Source organism: Vigna unguiculata, chromosome 3 (assembly GCF_037176805.1).
Source record: "Vigna unguiculata cultivar grain cowpea cultivar isolate G323 ecotype 2 chromosome 3, ASM3717680v1, whole genome shotgun sequence".
NCBI classification, from domain to species: domain Eukaryota; kingdom Viridiplantae; phylum Streptophyta; class Magnoliopsida; order Fabales; family Fabaceae; genus Vigna; species Vigna unguiculata.
This window is the reverse complement of record NC_140794.1, coordinates 24,787,840-24,811,275: the sequence shown is the minus strand read 5'-3', so window position 1 is coordinate 24,811,275 and position 23,436 is coordinate 24,787,840. Positions and strand designations below refer to the sequence as shown.

The 23,436-nt window shown below is 27.9% G+C and overlaps 1 protein-coding gene across 1 annotated transcript; it reads left to right on the top strand.

Moving 5' to 3' along the window:
- Positions 1-7,783: 7,783 nt before the first annotated feature.
- Positions 7,784-12,587, top strand: LOH2 (LAG1 homolog 2). The gene is made up of 6 exons (XM_085670310.1): positions 7,784-7,901; positions 9,200-9,408; positions 10,087-10,242; positions 11,305-11,490; positions 11,579-11,780; positions 12,251-12,587. Exons 1-6 carry the CDS (start codon positions 7,785-7,787, stop codon positions 12,335-12,337), a joined length of 957 nt encoding a protein of 318 aa, XP_085526436.1. The 5' UTR covers position 7,784; the 3' UTR covers positions 12,338-12,587.
- The last annotated feature ends 10,849 nt before the right edge of the window (positions 12,588-23,436 follow it).

Here is a 23,436-nt window from a genome sequence, read left to right as displayed (position 1 = left end):
GGGTCAGATAGTAGGAATAAAAGTATAGAACAATGTGGGATGTTAAGTTAAGTACTGTGATATGTGTGTATGTAGATATATATGTCTGTAACACTATATATATGATTTATCTGCTAAGCTCACCCTATCTGTGTGTGTTTGGCGATGATCGTGTACGCAGTACACGAGAGCAGATGTTGTTGATGCAATTGGCTCAGGTGCAGCTTAGTCGTGGAGGGGGGTTCGACTTGGGAAATTCTTATGTTTTATTTATTGCTTTTGAAAACAGTTGTAAACCCTGATGGGTGATTTCATAACATTGTTCTTTTAGTTTGGAACGTATGGTTATGAACTTTATTTGCTCATTTAATAAATTTTAAAATTTTCCCGCGCTTTGGGAAAATGAGGTATTATTAAATGCATTGTTATTTAATCATTTTTTTATTATTTTATTTATAAATCCGTAATATCCTGACGGGATGTTATAGGGCACGGGTTTCGCTTTTCCATACCCATCCCCGTAAAAAAAATTCATTCTCATCCCCATACCCAAACCCAACGGGTATTAAACTTTTGACCCATCCCCATCCCCACCGGGTAACGGGTATAATCTCGTACCCATACCCATACCCATTTTCTTACTACTTCAATATTAATTTTAATTAATTTTTATAAAATAATAAAAATTTCATGATAAAGGAAACATAATATTATCAAATATTCAATATTAAAATGATGATTGTTTCTTCGATATCAAATACTTTAAAATAAATTATAATTATTTACATTTTATATAATAATACCAAATAAAATTTCATGAGAACTAAAACAATTATTAAATTTGCAAATATTAATGAAACATAGTTGATAAAATTTAAAAATATTTTTTTTAAAATATAAAAGAAAAACAAATATTCAAATTAAAATATATTTTTAATGTTTGTTTACTTCAATCTTTTAAATTCTAATAAATCTTTTTTTTATACACTAATAAAAGTTATAATACATCATTTGATCAAAATGATACAAAGAACAAATAATAATCATCATAAAAGTTTAAAATAAATTATATTTGTTTACATTTTAGATTATAATACCAAATAAAGTTTCATGAGAACCAACACATTTATTAAATTTACAAACATTAATGAAACCTAGTTGATAATATTTAAAAATATTTTTTTAAAAATATAAACAGAAAAAAAAAATATTCAAATTAAAATATATTTTAAATGTTTGTTTACTTCAATCTTTTAAATTCTAATGAATCTCTTTTTTATACCCTAATAAAAGTTATAATACATCATTTAATCAAAATGATACAAAGAACAAATAATAATCATAATAAAAGTTTAAAATAAATTATAATTATTTACATTTTAGATTATAATACCAAATAAAATTTCATGAGAACCAACACATTTATTAAATTTGCAAACATTAATGAAACCTAGTTGATAAAATTTAAAAATATTTTTAAAAAAATATAAAAGGAAACAAATATTCAAATTAAAATATATTTTAAATGTTTGTTTACTTCAATATTTTTAATTCTAATGAATCTCTTTTTTATACACTAATAAAATTTATAATACATTACTTAATCAAAATGATACAAAGAACAAATAATAATCATAATAATAAAATTTTAACATAGATCTTGTATCTTTTGAACTTCAATTATGTTAGATGGTGATAAAAAAATATTAATGACAATTACATTAAATTTTTATATTATAGTAAATAAAAGTTATTTATATAATTATAGTGAAAAAATTACAGTATGATTGATAATGAGTTAAAAAATAAAAAATAATTAAATAAAATATATCGAAATAGTATTCCACATAATGAAAATAAATAATAAATAAAAATATTAAAAAATTAACAAATGTTTACAAACAATTTGAGAGACTGTTGAAAGAAATCGCACAAAGGAAAACAAATGTATAATTAACGGTATGATAAGTTGAAAAATATCTTAGAGATCTAAGAAAACTTTTCAAATATCAACATATATACTCAGTAGTTGAGAAATAACAAAAAATATTTTAGTGAAATAAAAAAGTTATTCAAATGAAACAAAAACTAATAATAAGAATAATAAGTAAATGATTTTTTTTATATTACCTAGTAAACGAAATGTTTAGGCTATTAAATACTTAAATTGAGAGTATTAAAAATTTTCATGTGAAAGAAAAATATACATTAAATAAAAATATGAAAAGATAACAGAAATATTCAAATGTGAGACATAAAAAATTTTAATTAACATACATATTTTGAACATAATTACATAAAGATTATGATAAGATGAAAAATATAATTGAAATGCAAATGAGTTTCATGACAAACCAAATAATTAGAATAAATAAAAAATAATATATATATATATATATATATATATATATATATATCTGTGTGTGTGTGATTATTTAATTAATTAGGAATATTTTAATAATTTAAACGAGGACGGGTAATATGACGGGGATATGTATATCCCCATACCCATCCCCATACCCAATTGAAAAAATTGGTGATTCTCCATACACATACCTAGAGATGACAAATAAACCCGTCCCCGTGGGTATTGTCTGAACCCGTCTCCGTTTTGACGGGGAATCTCCACATTGACTGGGTATGGATATGGGTATGGAGAATCCCCGATTTTTTCAATTGGGTATGGGGATGGGGATGGGGATGAATATATCCCCGCTATAATATCCGTCCCCGCCATATCTCCATCCTCATTTAAATTATTAAAATATTCACAATTAATTAAGTAACCCTATATATTTATATTTATATATATATATATATATATATATATATATATATGTATACATATATATATATATATATATATATATGTATACATATATGTATATACATATGTATATACATATATGTATATACATATGTATACATATATGTATATACATATGTATATATATACATATGTATACATATGTATACATATGTATACATATGTATACATACATATATGTATACATATGTATATACATATATGTATATACATATGTATATACATATATGTATACATATATATATATATATATATATATATATATATATATATATATATAATTATATATATATTATATATATATATATATATTTTTTTTCTATTTTTTATTTTTTCTAAATATTTTGTTTGTCATGAAACTCATTCGCATTTCCAATATTTTTTTTATCTTATCATAACCTTTATGTAATTATGTTAAAATGATGTATGTCAATTAAAAAGAATTTATGTCTAACATTTGAATATTTCTATTATTTTTTAATATTTTTATTTATTGTATATTTTCCTTTCACCTGATAATGTTTAATACTCTCAATTTAAGTGTTTAATAGCATAAACATTTCATTTACAAGGTAATATAAAAAAAATTACTTATTATTATTAATTTTTGTTTCATTTGAATAACTCTTTTATTTCGCTAAAAAAAAATTGTTATTTCTCAACCATTGAGTATATATGTTGATATTTGAAAAGTTTTCTTAGATCTCTAAGATGTTTTTCGTCTTATCATACCATTAATTATACATTTGTTTTTCTTTGTGCAATTCCTTCCAATAGTCTCCAAATTGTTTATAAGACACACATTTGTTAATTTGTTAATATTTTTATTTTTGTTTATTTTCATCATATAGAATACTATTTCGATAAATTTTATCTAATTATTTTTTATTTTCTAACTCATTACAATCATACTTTAATATTTTCAATGTAATTGTATAAATAATTTTTATTTACTACAATATAAAAATTTAATGTAATTGCCATGAATATTTTTTTATCACCATCCAACATATATTGGAGTTTAAAAGATACAAGATCTATGATAAAATTTTATTATGTTTACTATTTGTTCTTTGCGTCATTTTTTTTATCAACCATTGAGTATATATGTTGATATTTGAAAAGTTTTTTTAGATCTCTAAGATATTTTTCATCTTATCATACTTTTAATTATATATTTATTTTCCTTTGTGTGATTCCTTCCAATAGTCTCCAAATTGTTTATAAGACACACATTTTGTTAATTTGTTAATTTGTTAATTTTTTAATTTTTTTTTATTTTCATCATGTAGAATACTATTTCGATAAATTTTATCTAATTATTTTTTATTTTCTAACTCATTACAATCATACTTTAATTTTTTCACTATAATTGTATAAATAATTTTTATTTACTACAATATAAAAATTTAATGTAATTGTCATGAATATTTTTTTACCACCACCCAACATATATTGTGGTTCAAAAGATACAAAATCTATATTAAATTTTTATTATTATATTTATTATTTGTTCTTTGCGTCATTTTAATCAAGTGATGTATTATAACTTTTATTACTGTATAAAAAATAGATTCATTATAATTTAAAAAATTGAAGTAAACAAACATTTAAAATATATTTTAATTTAAATATTTTTTTCCTTTTATATTTTTTTAAAAATATTTTTTCCTTTTATATTTTTAAAAAAATATTTTTAAAATTTATCAACTAGGTTTCATTAATGTTTGCAAATTTAATAAATGTTTTGGTTCTCATTAAATTTTATTTGGTATTCTAATCTAAAATGTAAACAATTATAATTTATTTCAAAGTATTTGATATCGAAGAAACAACCATACTCCTAATATTGAATATTTGATAATATTATGTTTCCTTTACCGTAATTTTTTATTATTTTATAAAAATTAATTAAAATTAATATTAAAGTAGTAAGAAAACGGCTACGGGTATGGGTACGAGATTATACCCGTTACCCAGTGGGGATGGGGATGAGATAAAAGTTTGATACCCGTTGGGGTTGGGTATGGGGATGAGGATGAATTTTTTTTACGGGAATGGGTATGGGACAGTGAAATCCGTCCCCGCCCCGCCCCGTTGCCATCCCTACACATACCCATACCCAGTCAATACGGGGATTCCCCGTCAAAACGGGGACGGGTTCGGATAATACCCACGGGAACAAGTTCAGACAATACCTACGAGAACAGGTTTATTTACCATCTCTAGTCATTTCTGATTATTTATCAATATCCTCTTAATATATAGCAAGTAAATTATGTCAGTTTTGGATAAGTACATTACATTACTATTAACCAAGAGTGCAATAGAACAATATGTATACTCATATAATTATAATTTCCTTTAATATATTTGATTATTTGTATAATGCACATCTTGAATCTTGCACTAACAAATATTTGTGCAAAATATCTTTTGAAAGAAATAGTAATACTTATTAACAATATTGTTAGATCACACAAATTGTAAATGATGTTACTTTTATTAAAACTTTAGTGTGAGACATTATATGAGATTACTAATGCTTAATGAATTTAATTCATTCAAGCTATGATGTTACTTTTATTAAAACTTTAGTGGGAGACATTATATGAGATTACTAATGCTTAATAAATTTAATTCATTCAAGTTTTTTTTTTCTCCAACAAAAATGGTTTCAACCATACAAATGCTCCAGAGATTTAGAAGTTTGAAAAAAATTGACCCTAAAAGATGGTTATTAATGATTAATTAATGATTAATGATTCTTTTAACAAAAAAAAAAGTAATATGGACGGTGAATATTAATTTGTTTTCACCATCCTATTTATGCTTAGAAAAATATATATGAATATGACTTATCTGATATATGAAATGTGAAATTTAATGATTAAATATGAGAACAAGATTGTGTACCGGCATGAATGAGAGAAATTTAACATTCATCTTACACACACAAAATATTTTAATAATTTAAAAAATATCAATTAATTAGAAGTTATAAATAAATAAAATAAAAAATAAAAAAATAGTATAGAAAAATTAGTTTAAAAATAAAATAAATGGAGTAAAAAGTAAAATAAATTTTATGCACATGTGAAAAGAAAAGAAATATAAATAAAATAAATTAAAAATAAAATAAATGAATAAAATAAATAAAATAACTTCTATGTATATGTGCTAGCAAAATAAATATAAATAAAAAATAAAAAATGTTAAATGACTAAAAAATTAATTTTTTAAGACATAATTGGTTTACACGTAATTACCTTTATGAGAAAATAACATATTTCTTGTTCGTAACTATTTTTATTTTAGTTAATGTAGGTGGTTTTATATAACTGTTCTTTACTTTCTAAAATTTCCTTTCATCGTACTTTGAAAAATGTTATTGAATTTAAATCCCAAATGGTTAAACAAAATATATTAATAATTAAATAACATAAGAAAATATAATTGTAAAATAAAATACAAGTAATAAATGATTTTTTTTTTACACAAAGCTAACATCACAATATTTTAAGTTTGAGTAGTAATATTTTAAATTTGAATTAAATTGTGTAAATATTTAAAAAATATTACTTATTACTAATTATACTTTTTGTTTATATATTTTAGCTGTCTGATTACTTAATCACCTTAAGACTCTACTAGAGCTCCAACCAAAAGATAGGATTTTATTTGTTGCTAGAAATATTGGCTTTATTTATTTTGGAAAGTTAGTTTTTAATTATATATGGTTTGTAACGTATACTCGTTTTATTTTAATTTTAAATATTTATGTAATTCTCATTTTATATGTAAACCACAACGTACAAAGTTTGATTTTTATAAATGATTCACTATAATTCGTTAAAAGTTGGTAATGGAATTGCAAAGATTGTATAAAGTTTAGGTCTTATCAAGAGGGGTTTCAACAAAGTAGTGTAAAAGGATATTAACTTCAAATATGTTCAAATGAATTATGGGAATTGATTTTGGCATCAACTACATGGAAAAAACGGTGATTAATGTTATGTTGTTATCAAGGATTAGAAAGCATGGAAGTGTTACGAGTTAATGAAGTTGACTAAAAATCCACGATATGTGATACGATAGATTTAATAATAATAAATTTGAGTAAAATAACTTGATTATAATATTATATTAAAAATTATAAAATTTAATTAAAATACGAGAATTATATCCATTTACATATAATAAATTTATTTTATTTTTAATTAATGTAAGATCTCCAATAATACATGTATCTAAAATCTAGTTTTGCTTCATCGTAAGATAAGATTAACGATTTTAAATCCCAAGTAAAATAAAGGGGAAGAAACTGGTTAGAGAAATCAAAGAATAGAATGTTGAAACTTGGAAGAAATAAAGAAGTGCAATCAGATTCATATTCACGTGGGAGGAAAAAGTTGGTAATGTCTAAAAATTGCAGGACGAACAATAAATGGCCACGTGGGCTTATTACAGGTCCAAAGATGGGCCCGTCCAAAAATAAAATTAGATTAAATTAATTAATTAAATGAAAAGATTTCACGAGGAAGAGAAGTTATAATAAATAAATAAATGAATAAGCAAAGTGGGAGAAGAAGATTAAACGAAAGAAAAGAAAAGAAAACAAGAAAAAACAAACCCTCTAACTCAGACATTTCTAACTCCAAGACATTTCTTTTCATTTGCATTTTTCCGTTTCAAGCTCTCTCTCCCTCCCTCTTTCGCACACACTTTCCCTCCGTCGTTTCGTTGGCTTCTTCCTCTGCGCGCATTTCCGCTTTCACGACTCACGAAGCCGCCAGCGAAGCCGCCAGCGAAGCCATCCTCGAAAGCAGGTGAGAACCCGATCTCATCGTGGCTATCGCTTCAATACATGAAAATTCTTGCGTTTCCTTTTGATGCTGTCAATGATCTTTGTCTGTGCTGCTCTTGTTACTCATTCTCTCTACGCTTTCTTCTGAAACTGCAGCTGTTGTAATCCGCCATGGATTTCCTCTGGACCGAGAATGCGACGCCGCACTCCTCGCACTTCTCCGCCGCGATCTACTTCGCCTTCGCAAGTTTCGCGGCCAGGTTCTTCCTTGACAGATTCGTTTTTCGCGTAAGTTCCTCTGTTTTCGTAGCGAATTTCTCGTTGCTTGCCGAATTCGATTCCTGTAGATGGCTTGTTTTCTGTTTTGTTAGAGATTTAGTTTAATAAAATAGAAGAAACGGCTAGTTCTGGTTTGTGCCTGTTTATTGATTATCCTTTTTAGGGTTCATTGAAAGAAACTGCAGAAGCCGTCGGTTTTGTTAGTAATTCAGCACAACTTTTCTTTGAGTTGGCGGATTTTTTTTTTCTTTTTTCTGTTTTTGGTTGCATTTAATCGGTATTTGTTTCCTGCAATTTGTTCAAATGTGTGAAGGATCTTTCAGTGAGCTTCAATTGGTGTTAATTGCGCAATTGAAAATTAAGGCATCAGTGTTTCTCTTATGGAAAATGTTCTAATGCAATGCTGCTCATTTGTGTTGAGTTAAATCTGTCTATTGGTATTCTTTTATCCTTCTTAATTATGTTGTTGGCCAACTTTTGCAATTAAGAGTTATTATTAGCTCATATATGGAAAAAATTATATGATCTATGCTTCCTATTGTGTTGGGACACGGATTGTCTTGGGAGGTTTTCTACATTTCCAATTGATGAATGGAAGGTATCGTGTGTGCATTATATTTCTTCCATGCTGCTCATGGTTGATTATTACACAGTTGATTTTGTGTTACCTTCTGTTCCATATAGTAACCACCACCATGCATTACTGTTGGTAGTAGACATTACTTTCTAATCTTACTGGTGAAATTAGGATGCAAAAAAGGAAAAAGCGCTGTTGTTTGTAAAGGGTTGTAGAAGAATATCGTGTTCTCAAAACATGTAGGAAATGACTTGGCCATTCTTGGCCATTGTTGTTCGTAAATCGCAGAAATTTATCTTGTGTCTGGAAGAGATCTCTTTGCCAAATGTCGCTTTGGTTTCTTTCACCTGTTGTATTGGGAAAAAAGTACGATAGTATGGTGCAACCTCAGTCTGGCCGTATGGGATGATAGGTTAAATATTTTCTGGCAAAGCACATCAGCAAGGATGATCAAAGACTTCTAATGCCTAAGCTTGACATTTTTGTAAATTCTTAATTGTTCCACGAAGTTTTGTCAATCAGTTTAGAGATCTGTGGAAAAACATATTTTTTTTTGGAAGCAGCTGTGACCCTGTTGCAGTTTAGAATAATTCCAAATCCTCTTATATCATATTCTTACTAATCCTCTCACTTACTAAATGAAAAAAATATTTAGTATCTTTTGTGTTTTCAAGATATTAAATTCATTTACCTTTTCCTTCATATTCTTAAATATTGTTGTTGTTTACAGAGGTTGTCCATTAGGATGTTGACAAAGGGTAAAGCTCCATCACGTATTACTAAGGAAATGCAAGTAAAGATTGGAAAATGCTCAGAGTCAATGTGGAAGTTAACATATTATGCTGCTGTTGAAGCATTCATTCTTAAAATTACCTACCAGGAACCCTGGTTCAGTAATACGAAATTATACTTCAATGACTGGCCAAATCATGAGTTAAAGTAAGTATTTTATGTTGCATGATGAACAAAACCAGTCTAGTCAGTAACAAATGGTTTTCCCACATTGAGTGACCTGCATTTATCTTGTTGACATGTTCATCAGGAAAACCTTCTCATTGAACCTTGTACTCATCTTAAATTTTATTTGCTTTACATCTTAAATTTTCTCTTATGGTTAAGATCAGAAGTCAATTCATAACTTACAAATCTAGGTTCACATTAAAACTGAGTAATAAGTTTTCAGAAATTGACAGTTGGACCTTGGGCATTTTTGTTTTGTAGGCTACTAGAGACCTAAATCTAGTTTTTTATTTTAGTTTACGGAGAACTAGGTGCATGACAGCAAATATTAACAGTTTCAAAGCAATATATACATATGTTCCTCACTTTTTTAAAAGACAATGCACTTATCTATTTTATATGGTTTTATAGGCTATGATTAATTTGTACCTTGCTTCTTTTAACTTGATGTCATCTTTTCTAACTTGCCATTTGTGGTACTATTATTATTTTTTATACAATGCAACTTGCTATCTGCTTCTATGGACATAATTCAAATGGGGGAATTTTAATTTTTAGGAAGTTGTTTATAAGATTATTGTACTTTACGAGTTTTGTGGTAAATAGAAGTTGGCAAATTAAAATTTATATTGCACCCTGTTTTATGTCTTATCCCAGGAGTTCTCTGGTGTTGTATTACATGTGCCAGTGTGGGTTCTACATATATAGTATTGCTGCTATTCTGACATGGGAGACTAGAAGGAAGGATTTTTCGGTGATGTTTACCCACCATGTAATTACTGTTTTACTAATTGGGTGTTCATATCTAACGAGGTAAAATATCTTGATGTTTCCAACAAGCCTTAATTTTATTTGCAGAATATACAATACCTGTTTTACATAAACCTTAAATTTGGAATTTAGTTATTATTTGTTATTTTTTAAACAAGCATGAAAATCCTCACTTAGTGTCTTATTTCTAGTGCTTTTAACATTTTGTATCTGTTAAGAGTTTTAGACATTAATGCGTTTTGTTGCCCAAATAATATTCATAAACGTAGGTGGTGTTTTTAAAACCAATAAATTTTAAGTCTCAGTTTGGAAATATGTTTTGGGATTTATCATATGTTTCTACTTTCTATCTTTAACCAGTATAGTTTCTTGAATTTTCATTTTTAATTTACTGCATGGAGATGGATGACCATTTAATCATGTTTGTTTTTTCCTGTCTACAAAAATTAGGAGCCTGTCTTAAATTTGTTGCATATGATAAATTTTCCATTATTATAAATAATATTTAAGAGCCTGTATTATTTCTCGAGGCTATGTTTGGATATCCACTGTTGAGTGGGATGCAATGGGGTGGAACAAAATGAAGTGGATGGGTGAAATGGTGGATTTTATCCCATAATCCCAAGTTGAAAGGGGAGAAAAGAGGGATATTGGGTGGATTGGGGTTCATTCCACTGAGCTCCATTCCACTCTTTTCCATCAATGCAAACATAGCTTGAAACTTGTAGACCTATATACCTGTTTAGAGCATTAATACTGGCTGATAATTTTTTTGCAATATTATGGTCTGTGGCATGTATTATGTAATTACATATGTAACTTCTATGCAATAAAACAATCTCATGTCCGCACTTAAATAGATGTATGTCTTAGATTTGATTTGATTCTCTGTAAATGCTTAGAAATGAGAAATGATGGACAAGTATCCTTTTTGTACGATAGATTAGAATGTTCTTTCATGTCTGATTTCTTCTTGTGACTTCTGACTTTTTTAAAGGTTATGTTATATTAGGTTGGGTAATTTAGATAATTGAAATTGCAAAACTGACACTAAAATCTTGGATAGAAATTATGAGAGATAACTTAAACTTGCTGCATTTACAGTTTTTTTAGGATTGGCTCCATAATCCTCGCCCTTCATGATGCAAGTGATGTGTTCATGGAAGCTGCCAAGGTTTTCAAGTATTCTGGAAGGGAGTTTGGTGCAAGTGTGTGTTTTGGATTCTTTGCAGTTTCGTGGCTCATATTGCGGCTAATTTTCTTTCCTTTTTGGGTTATTAAGGCAACAAGGTTTGTCTTTTTTAATTTTATCATATTTATTTGACTTTGTTTTGGTAGATGCTTATTTATTAATCTTATTTCTGTTTCCACTCTCCAGCATTGATCTTCAACAGTGCCTAAACCTGTCAGAAGGTTTTGACATGTTTCTCTACTACATTTTTAATACAATGCTCATAATGCTACTCATCTTCCATATCTACTGGTGGAAGCTCATATGTGCAATGATCTATAGACAGCTGAAAAATAGGGGAAAAGTTGGCGAGGATATAAGATCTGGTAAGCAGGTTTCATCATACAGGGTATTATGAGTATGTATTATTGTTTTGTTCTGGAACCAGTCCAGTGTTGGGATGTGTGCCAATGATTTTTTTTCGTATTATCTTGCACTGAATCGATTTTTAGTATTATTTTTCCTGGAGCACAGTATAAAATGTTACTTTTGAGTAGAATGTTTTGCAACTCCTGTATCTTTTGGGATGCCAATAGCCTCTTACCCAGAATTTGGTGGTTCAGATTTAAGAAGAAAGTATACCAGATATTTTTTACCTGTTTTAGATATTATAATGTGTGACTAATGTGTGACCATGGATCGATGATATGTTAATAGCTACGATTACTACCAATACTGTATCTGGTTGCAACCAATTTTCTGCATCTACAGATCCTTTGGTCATTGTCTTGGGTATATACGTACTTTATTTTTACTGAAGGAGGTTTTTTTTTTTCTTTCCATTTTTTGCAGATTCAGACGATGATTGAGTTTGGATAGCCGAAGGGTTTTGTTGAGTTTTCTTTGTTCCCGATGATTGGTGATAGATCTGATGATACTGCTTTTGACTTGTCTATAGATTTTTAGGAGTTCAGTTGGTTAATACGAGCAATGGAGGAGGGGATCTGAAGTTTCGTTAGTTTCAAAATTTTCACCGATTACTGAGTAAAAAGGGAGTACGCAACCGTCAAAGCATATTTTGATTCTTATATTTTTGCTGTATAAATGATAGGCATTCCTGTATAATTGTTTTTCTAAATCAACCCGTTTAGGTAAACTAGGAGTTGAATGATAATTAGCTTATAAAGAATATGAAGGAGAAAGAAAAACTTAGTCATTCTGCTTTTGTACTTGCGCTTTGTAGCCATACATACTGATTCACTGTACTGTTTTGACTGCGCATGTTTGATTTAATTTGTTTTAGCTTTCTTGTCTTTTTGATAAGTTTTTTGATTTTTTTTCTTTTAAGCTTAACCGAATATGCTATAATTCTGAACCTGCCTTTCTCTTGATGTGGTTTTATTGGAAATTTCATTGTTCCCGAATGTTCAGATTAACAGACCCCCCACCCCCTCCCGAAATTTCAATAATATTTACAACTTTTAATACGGTCAGTTGTTTCTTTATAAAAAACTGAAGGTTAGAATTGAAGTAGCATATTTAAATTTACCAATTAAACAAACAATTCTAAACACAAGTAGGAGTTTTATACGGTGAATGGACGCTCTTGCTTTGGTTCCATTTATTATATTTAATTATATCAAAGCAGCGTCACTGTGTTACTAGTGCATGGAAATGATCTCCTGAGGATGCTAGATTTTCCCAATCACTTATTGCATATTCGACAAGAGTTTCCTCCCTTGAACGTTTCTACTTCCAACTCAATTTTAAAGGAGGGAAATAGTTTGCTCGTCTCTTTTCCCAGCTTTCCTTGTTTGTTTGTTTGTACTTTTATTTTAGATACGTTATCAATGAGTGCGACCATTTTACATTCTCTATTTAAGAACTTTATATTTGTTTGAAGGTAAATTTGGAATCAAATATTTAATGTTTTGATAGCCTAAAATCAGACTAAACATATGTTCAGTGTAGGAAGAACTATAAACTAAAATATGCAATACCACATATTCAACACCTTCCTCAGTCTCTCTTTCTTTTCTAGTTTGCACTCTCCTAGATAATCTGGATTTTTGTGGCATCTCTTTCTTTGATATATATATATATATATATATATATATATATATATATATATAACAAATCATTTCCTGTGTTCTTGTATTTTGTTTCTCAAATGGCGATCTCAATCTGGGCCTGTGTGGCATTTCTACAGGCCATTTCGTCCTGCACCCCCATTGTTTCTTCCTGCAGCCCCATAATTTTTAAACTCTCACTTTTACCTTGAGTGGATTAAAAAGCCTAATCAGGCTTTCTCTAAAATCTTTTCCTTTCTTCTCCACATCGTTATCGCACTCTATCTCCCTGCATCACGTCTCCACTGGTCTCGCCAACAGACATCCTACCACAACCCCTTCTCGGTCATTCTCTCACACAGTTCGGTGGTCCTTCCTCTCCATACTACTGCATCTCCAAGTTGCAAATCCATCACAAAGAGAAGGTTAGACCGCACCATCGAGTACTGGATTGAACAATCCGGTACAAATATTTTTCAAATTATTTAATCTGATATGCATTACTATGCATTACTAGATCCGAAATATCATTCTGAATTGCACAATCTGATATGCATCCGCAAATCTCAGATTGACTAGTCCGGAACGTGATAAAGTGATCAATTCCAATCCGGAACATAATTTGCAATCCGAAACTACGAATTAGATGCAAGTGAAAAGATTCTACAATCTACGTCATACACACCTAATCTTACACTAACCAGCTTCATTAACCAATCGCACATAGGAGCCTGCTGCTCCTCCGGTCTCATTCATCATCCAATCTAAGATTCAGGATGTGACACATGCACAAATAACAATGGTGGTGTTCGTGCACACTGATGAATGGGTTATACAGTCTTCTGAGAGGATCTTGGCCTTATCAATTATTTAGCTAGTGATAAAGTTGGCAAACCCGCTGACCAGCAAGCCCGCATGAAAAATGTGGGATGGGCTAAGATTTCAAGTTCGCCAGTCTACACAGCCTCAACCTGCATGGGCCCGTGGCAGGGTGACAGGTCAACCCGCATTAAAATAAAATCTTATAATTGTATATGCTAGTTACTTTTTTTTTCTGGACTCTTACTTAGACTATCCAAATATTTGTACGAGTGAAAAAAACTAATATTATGTATCTTTGAATGTACTAAAATCTCAAGAATTTATCATGTTTGTCAAATTACGAATATGAATATGATGTAAAAAATAATAATCTTGCACTTGTATATGTTAGTTATGTGATTTTGTCTAAAAATAAAGTCACAAAATTATTGATTTGAGAATTTGTCCTTTTCAAATGTGGATTTAGACATGATATAAACTTAAATGAGTTCAAATTTATACAACTGTTTGCTGTAAAAGGGATGAGTTTTTCTTTCTCTAGAATTTATGATATGAGTTTTCTTTTCTTGCTCTACAATTTATTATTTAGATAAATGAATATAGAAAGAAGGTAAAATGAGATGTTAGAAAGAGAAAAATGATGAGATTGAAACAAATTGAAATATGATCTAATTCATAGATACAATTTGTTAATAATAATTTTAAAGTCTAATTGTAACGAAACTTTTTCCATTTCTAATGTCCAATAAGTGTCATATCATTTTCATCCATAATATTTAACAATATTTTTTACATTAATTAGTCAACAATAACAAATTTTATTATTATATACTTTGAGTGCATTTAAGAGAAGAATCTTTTCCTTCTTCCTGGAATTTAAACTTATAGATAAATATATATATTTTTAATTTCTCATATTAACTCAATTACTGCTGTAGTATTTTAAAAATGTTTGAAAAAAATTAACCCTTCAAAAAAGTACAATTATATTTTATGTTCCTAAATATATGGAGAAAATTAATCTAAAAGGTAATATTGATATATTTATGTTTATTATATTAACTTGAACTAATAAGAAAGACGATTGAATATATTTTTCGTTCACCAAACTAATTTCAATTCTTAAAAGTAATACAACTTATATAGTCCTCTATACAAACAAAGTCAACTTATCCATCCCACTTAATGGATGAGGTATTTTCAAACTTCTCCATTACCGATAAAATTTATTGAATTGAAAAAAAATCTATAGCTTCTTTTTATTTCAACATTAAATATTCAATATGAATTTCTAAAATAAATTTATGTTAGAAAAGTAATTAATTACAAGCACTATTATCATTACAAAAAATTTGATTTTTTTATGGACAAAATTTGTATGTAATGAACAAAATTCGTAAGTAATACATAAGAAAATAAATTCGTATGTAAATCAGGCGTCGAAAAATTTATATATGGAAAATATTCTATATGTAATTTACATACGAAATTTTTCGTAGATATTAAAATCTATATGTAATTTACATACATATTATTCCATATGTAATTCTCGATGAATTGCATACAGAATATTCCGTATGTAATTCTCGATGAATTACATACCGTATGTAATTTACATATGAAAAAATTCGTATGTAATTGACTAGAATACATATGTGTATATTACATAAGGAATAATCTGTATGTAAATTATATACGAACAAAATTCGTATATAAATTATATACGAATAAAATTTGTGTGTAATGTGAAATGTATTACATACGGAATGATCCGTAGATAATAATGGGGCAATTTTATACAACTTATTTCGTATGTAAATCTGTATGTAATAATATACTTTTTAAATTAAAAACTATATTTTTTCATTTCCAATTTTTTTTTTTTTTTACATTACCTGTTAATTGCAATGAAATTTCACCAACACCAACAAGCACTATTTACTTAATCCAAATCCAAGTTTATAAACAACATAAAACCCAAATCAAAGATAATAACATTATCCAAATCCAAGTTATAAACAAAATAAGTGCCAACAATTCGGTCTAAAAGTGCTAATATAGTTCTAATAAAAGTGCTAACATAACATAATCTAATGTAGTCCCCAAAAAGTGTTCAAAGATATAATGGTAATCAAGCTCTAACAAAACACAACCTAAAAGTGCTAACATAATGAAGAAGTACAAACATCTGAAGGCCTGATATTCAAAATAGTCATGTCGTTCTTGTTGATTGTTTAGTTATGATTGCTCTTGGTCTTGTTGAGGTTGTCTTTGCTCAGGTTGGTGTTGTTGCTCTTGGTGTTGTTGTTGTAATGTAGTTTGTGCATCTGGTGGAAGGAAAGGGAGGATAACACTAACAAAGGAATGAAATTGTCGTTGTTGTTGTTGTAACTGTTGGCTTAACCCCTTATTGTCCTCCCTATAATTCAAAACTTCTTGTTTTAGCTAGACAATCTCTTCTGAAGAGTGACTTGAGCTTCCATGATATGTGAGTTTATCCACATGTTTGGTACAAGTAACCACTCCAATCCCATAGATCTGACCCTTTTTCTTTCCACTTGCAGCAAGAACCCAACTATCAGTCCTTATTCTCTCTTCTTCTATAGGTTCCATAGGGGATGATTCAGATTGCCCAACACAAGATGTAGCTTCTGATCTAGCTTGAGCATATATGCTCTTAAATTCCTCCTATTATTCAAAAAAACAAATTTATTCATATATACAATTCATAACCTAATAAAAGAAAGAACAAAAAGTAAAAATACTAGACTTACATGTGTTTTCGTAGATCATTCACCCACAAATTCTCCTTTACTCTTTCGTACATGAGTTTGCTTGAAAACTTCATCAATATGTGGTGGACGACCCAATTCCTTCTCCTATAAACAATATGATTAATATAGGTTATAAAGAAAGAAAAACAAACTTTTTTTGTTACACTTACCATACGAATTGCATGCTCATGTATAGTAATGGATCCACCTGTATGCAAACTCCCACCTATTTCAGATGCTCAATTTTGTCGGGCTTGTAAACACTTTGTATGATACATAGGAGAATTCCAAATTGCTAGTAGAGAATTCCAAATCTCATCAAACATCCACTCCATATTTTTTCCATTTTTTCACGCTATCATAAGCATCTCAGATAGCCTATGTGAGGCTTTTGAGTAAGAGTTTTTTTTTATGTGATCCTCATCTTCAGGTCTCCATTTGACTGTCCTCTATGTAAAGACAATTTCAAAAAACATCAACAATGTAACAATTGCATGTTAGAGTGTTAAATATGAGAAAACTTACTTTAAAACATTGGAAGAATCTCTCTTTTTCTTCACTAGTTAGTGAACCCCATGTAGTCCATGGCTAAGTGTATTGTTGCCTAATGGTCATTGTGATGACATTGGTTGCTATCCTACCTGGATAAAACCTTAACAAGAGAATTTTGTGAAAAAATTAGTATACAATAAATTCATAAAGCTAATAATATAAACAACTTGTTATATTAATCATTACCCATGAGCCTGAGGTGAAATCATAGGAAGGTCTGCACGACGTATGGGTTCCTCATGGATGTCTGATTGCACATCACCTTGATTGGTAGACACTTCAGGACCTTCCTCAACAAGTGAATGATGGACTTTGGAAGGGTAAGCTAATTTCACCTTTTGTATAATTGAATATTCCTTCCTTATCAGTTCACTATAATAGAAAGCACGAGAGGAATCAAATCTTATAATGCAAATGTGATGTGCATAAGAAATAATAATAAATTAATGGAACTTCAAAGTTGAATAGAAAAATATATTCACATGTAATTAGTATAATAGTACAATAGTATAATAATTCTTGATGACATAGGGCAATGACATTTTAAACTCACCAAGACCACATGCCAGTACCCTTTCCCACACTTTTCTAAGAGGGAATCCATTCAATATACTTCCTTATGATAATTTTCATTTATCTCTTATCTTTAATTTCATATGTTAAATGTATTTTATACTTTGGCAAACTTTTAGAATAGATAAGTTTGAAACAATTGGAAGTCAAGCAAAGTAATTTTTTCAACTAATAAATCAGTCCAAAAGTACAATAAGTAGTTCTTACATAGTCATAAAATTATTTTTCTTTTTAGTATAGCCATCTCAATAGTCAGTACAACTTAATCACACATATAGTAGAACAAAATGAAGCAAAACGTACCGGGAAGTTCAGAACTTAGAGCCTTCTGTTATAGAGAAAACTATGACAAGTACTTGTGCATCACAAAGAATAGATAGCTCATAAGCTTTCTTTAGAAGTTCATTTTGATGCTTTTAAAATGTCACTTGACGGCTTGGTGCATCCTCAATTTTCTTCATTTAAACCTTTCCCCCAACATCTCGTACTCATAAAAACCAGTTGCATAAGGCCCTGTAAAAAAAAAAAAAGAGAAGCCAAAAATTCTCTTCAAGTTCTAATGGGAAGAAACAAATGAAGTAAAACGTTTATAAGAACTAAGAAATAAGAAACTAAAAAAAATTGAAAAAGAAAGGAACAAAATATTACCAAAAATTCCCAAGAGGCTCTTCCAAAAAAGTTTCCCTTTAAGTTGTGTTATTTCTAATGCTGGAAACGGTAAGATTTTGAAATAAACCATTAAAAGCCACAAAAGCCACAATCTCGAACTACCGAATGAAAGCAAAAACGATTCCAAAATATGGTGAAAAAATACTGACCTCCCAAAATGCTTTAAATTAGACGAACAGAGACATTCCAATATGAGCAAAGAGAAAGAAAAAGAGCCCAAAGCTTCATTATAGGTCAAAGAACAGAGAAAGGAAAAACTAACCACTTTCCTTAGGTTAAAGTTAAAGAAGAGAACAAAAATTATGGCTAGCGGAAGAAAGAATCGTGGCCAGTGGACAAACCCTTTCAGTAACACATCTGAATCTACATCTACATTGAACAAGTAAATAGAATATAAATTCTCTTACCAAGTGTGGGGATGGTGATTGGAACTCGAAATGGTCACTTTTATTTAGAACAAACCAAGCTAGGGTTTCACTAATGGGGATTTTCAATTTACAAAGCTAATAAACATAAAAGATGAGCAAACTAAATTTTAGTGTCGATAGGGAGCAAATAAGTGAAGAGGGAAAGAAATGTAACCAACGAAAACGAAAGAAGATTTTAAATTTTATATTTTTTAATAATTTTGTAATTTAAAATCCGTATGTAAATTCGGTACGAAAGAGATATCCTTGCTTACATACGGATTTTTCATACGAAAAAGAAAAAAAAAATTAGTTTGTTGTTACATACGAAAAAAAATTCATATATAACAAAATTTTACATATAAAAAAAATTGTATTTAAAATCCGTATGTATAGCTTAATTTATGTACGAACTTTAATTCGTATGTAATTATCAATAGATAATTTTGATTTTTTTTATAGAAAAAATATTATATTTATGATATTTTACATCAAGTAATACTTTAATGTAGATGAAAAAAAAGTAAATTTACATTTAACCTTAACTCCGATATAAATATTGAACCTTTATTTTTTAAATAGTTTAGTTTTGGCTTAAATCAAACTTGAAATAAAGAAAAAAATCAATACAATATAACTTGGTAAAATTTCAATAAAGAAATCTATTCTAAAACGAGCTAAACAAGAAAATAACCAAAACTACGCTCAATAATAGAGATGGCAAATAAACCCGTCCCCGTGGGTATTGCCCGAACCCGTCCCCGTTTTGACGGGGAATCCCCGCATTAACTGGGTATGGGTATGGGTATGGGGAATCCCCGACTTTTTCAGTTGGGTATGGGGATGGGTATGGGGATGTACATATACCCGCCATAATACCCGTCCCCGCCATATCTCCATTCTCGTTTAAATTATTAAAATATTCACAATTAATCAAGTAACCCCTATATATATATATATATTTTCTATTTTTTATTTCTTTTAATTATTTCATTTGTCATGAAACTCATTCTCATCTCCAATATATTTTTTATCTTATCATAACCTTTATGTAATTATGTTAAAATGATGTATGTTAATTAAAAAAAAATTATGCCTCACATTTGAATATTTATATTATTTTTTAATATTTTTATTTATTATAAATTTTTCTTTCACATGAGAATGTTTATACTCTCAATTTAAGATAATATAAAAAAAATTCTTTACTTATTATTATTATTAATTTTTGTTTAATTTGAAGAACTCTTTTGTTTCATTAAAATAATTTTCGTTATTTTTCAACCATTAATTATATGTTAATATTTGAAAAGTTTTCTTAATTCTCTAAGATATTTTTCGTCTTATCATACCTTAGTTATACATTTGATTTCCTTTGTGTGATTTTTTTCGATAGTCTCTCAAATTATTTCTAAAACACACATTTGTTAGTTTTTTAATATTTTTATTTATTTTTTTTATTTTCATCATGTAGAATAATATTTCGATATATTCTATCTAATTATTTTTTATTTTATAACTCATTATTAATCATAATGTAATTTTTTCACTTTAAATTCTGTTTGAAGTGGTTAAAATTTTATATATATATATATATATATATATATAATGATATTTAGGAATAGTATATGATAATTCACTACAAGAAAAACATGAAATGGTGACTGATTTAGTCAGTAACCCATATCAGTCACTATTTTTCGTCATTGGTGGTAGTAGTTGATTTATTGTCTGAATCAATGACTAAATTAGTGACCGATTCAATGATCGAATCTGTACTTGATTTAGTGACCAATTTAATTACTAATTTTTATGTAATTTAGTGACAAATTTTTTGGTCACTAATGATATTTCTATTTAATTTTAACCACTTCAAACATAATTTAATAATTAGTTCTGTAAGGTATTTTTCATTTTATCATACCTTAATTATACATTTGATTTCCTTTGTGCGATTTTTTTCGATAGTCTCTCAAATTATTTCTAAAACACACATTTGTTAGTCTTTTAATATTTTTATTTATTGTTTATTTTCATCATGTAGAATAATATTTCGATATATTCTATCTAATTATTTGTTATTTTATAACTCACTATTAATCATACTGTAATTTTTTCCACTTTAATTGTATAAATAACTTTTATTTACTACAATATAAAAATTTAATGTAATTGCTATGAATATTTTTTTGTCACTATCCAACATATATTGAAGTTCAAAAGATACAAAATCTATGTCAAAATTTTATTATTATGTTTATTATTTGTTCTTTGTGTCATTTTGATCAAGTGATGTATTATAACTTTTATTAGTGTATAAAAAAGAGATTCATTATAATTTAAAAAATTGAAGTAAACAAACATTTAAAATATATTTTAATTTGAATATTTGTTTTCCTTTTATTATTATGTTTATTATTTATTCTTTATGTCATTTTGATCAAGTGATATATTATAACTTTTATTAGTGTATAAAAAAGATATTCATTAGAATTTAAAAAATTGAAGTAAACAAACATTTAAAATATATTTTAATTTAAATATTTGTTTTCCTTTTATATTTTTTTGAAATATTTTTTAATTTTATCAACTAAGTTCATCAATGTTGTAGTTTGCAAATTTAACAAATGTTTTGGTTCACATGAAATTTTATTTGGTATTTTAATATAAAATGTAAACAATTATAATTTATTTTAAGGTATTTGGCATCGAAGAAAATCCTCCTAATATTGAATATTTCATAATATTATGTTTTCTTTACCGTAATTTTTTTTCTTTTATAAAAATTAATATTGAAGTAGTTAGAACACGGGTACGGGTATGGGTACGAGATTATACCCGTTACCCGGTGGGGATGGGGATGGGAAAAAAGTTTGATACCCGTTGGGTTTGGGTATGGGGATGGGAATGAATTTTTTATGCGGGGATGGGTATGGGATAGCGAAACCCGTCCCCGCCCTGCCCCGTTGCCATCCCTACTCAATAAACCGGAAGAGGAAGGTTTTCCATTTTTTTTTTACATAACCTAGACAACAATCACGGTATCGATTTGAGAAAAAAAAATTGGAGGTTTACATAACCTAAATATATTTGCTTCTTAAATTTAAAAATATTATTTTTCTATATTTCATATGTTATTCAGTTGAAAAATTATTCAGCCATTTGCCTAACTGTTTGAACTAAAAAGCGACTATATATACAAATTGAAAAATGATTTGTTAATAAAGTCTTTTCTTATAAAAAAATATTATTTTATTACTTTATTACTAACAAAGTTGATCTTTTCCATTAAAATGATTTAGCGTCGTTCTATATTTATAAAAAAGAGATATAAAAGGAAATACGTAAAACCAATAGTTAAATTAGTTTCATATTTAAATAATTTTCTTTTTTATATATAACTCGAAAAATTATTTATATTTTCATTTCATTTTAATTAAAGGATAAACAATAAAAAGGTCGGAGACAAAGTAAATACTTTTTAACTAGTGAATTAATCATATACTTTCTTTTTTCTTTTTTAATAAGCGAAATCTTTTCTTTTCCATAGTTGTCTTAAATATATAAAAAATATGTCTGCATTATGATATACTTTAATTGGGATATATTAGTTATATGTTCTCGATAATCTGATACACATGTTCGGTTAAATATTTGTACATATTGTTTTGGTACTTTTTACTTTCTGACAAGTTTAAAGATAATTTTAAATAAATTACATAAGTTAGTAAAGGTAATTTTACAACTATAAATGTTTAACCAATCACCATAATATGAAGAAATCGACAGAAATTTTGACATTCCAAGGTTGACAAAATTTGACCCAGTAATATAGAAATTTGAATTCGTCAAATATTTTTAATATCTCCATATTTGACCCAAAACCAAGTACAAAGTAGTGTTTTCTTCAACGTTTACGGAAACCAACATTCATGTCCCTAAAAAATGAGGGAAAAGAGATTAGGTAAGAGGAAAGCGAAGAAAAATATATATATTTTTTAAAAAGTCTTCGGCCTTCAATTTGTTTTAAATTGTTTGAACTTTTTTTTCTTACCACTGAAAAGATAGTATACTTTAAAAAATGATAAGTATATACAGTTTTTTGTTATTTTTCAATCTCGGCCAAAATTATTCCTAAAGAATATGTAAAATAACTAAGTATATATAGGAAAAATTAGTATTTCTTTTATTTTTATTTT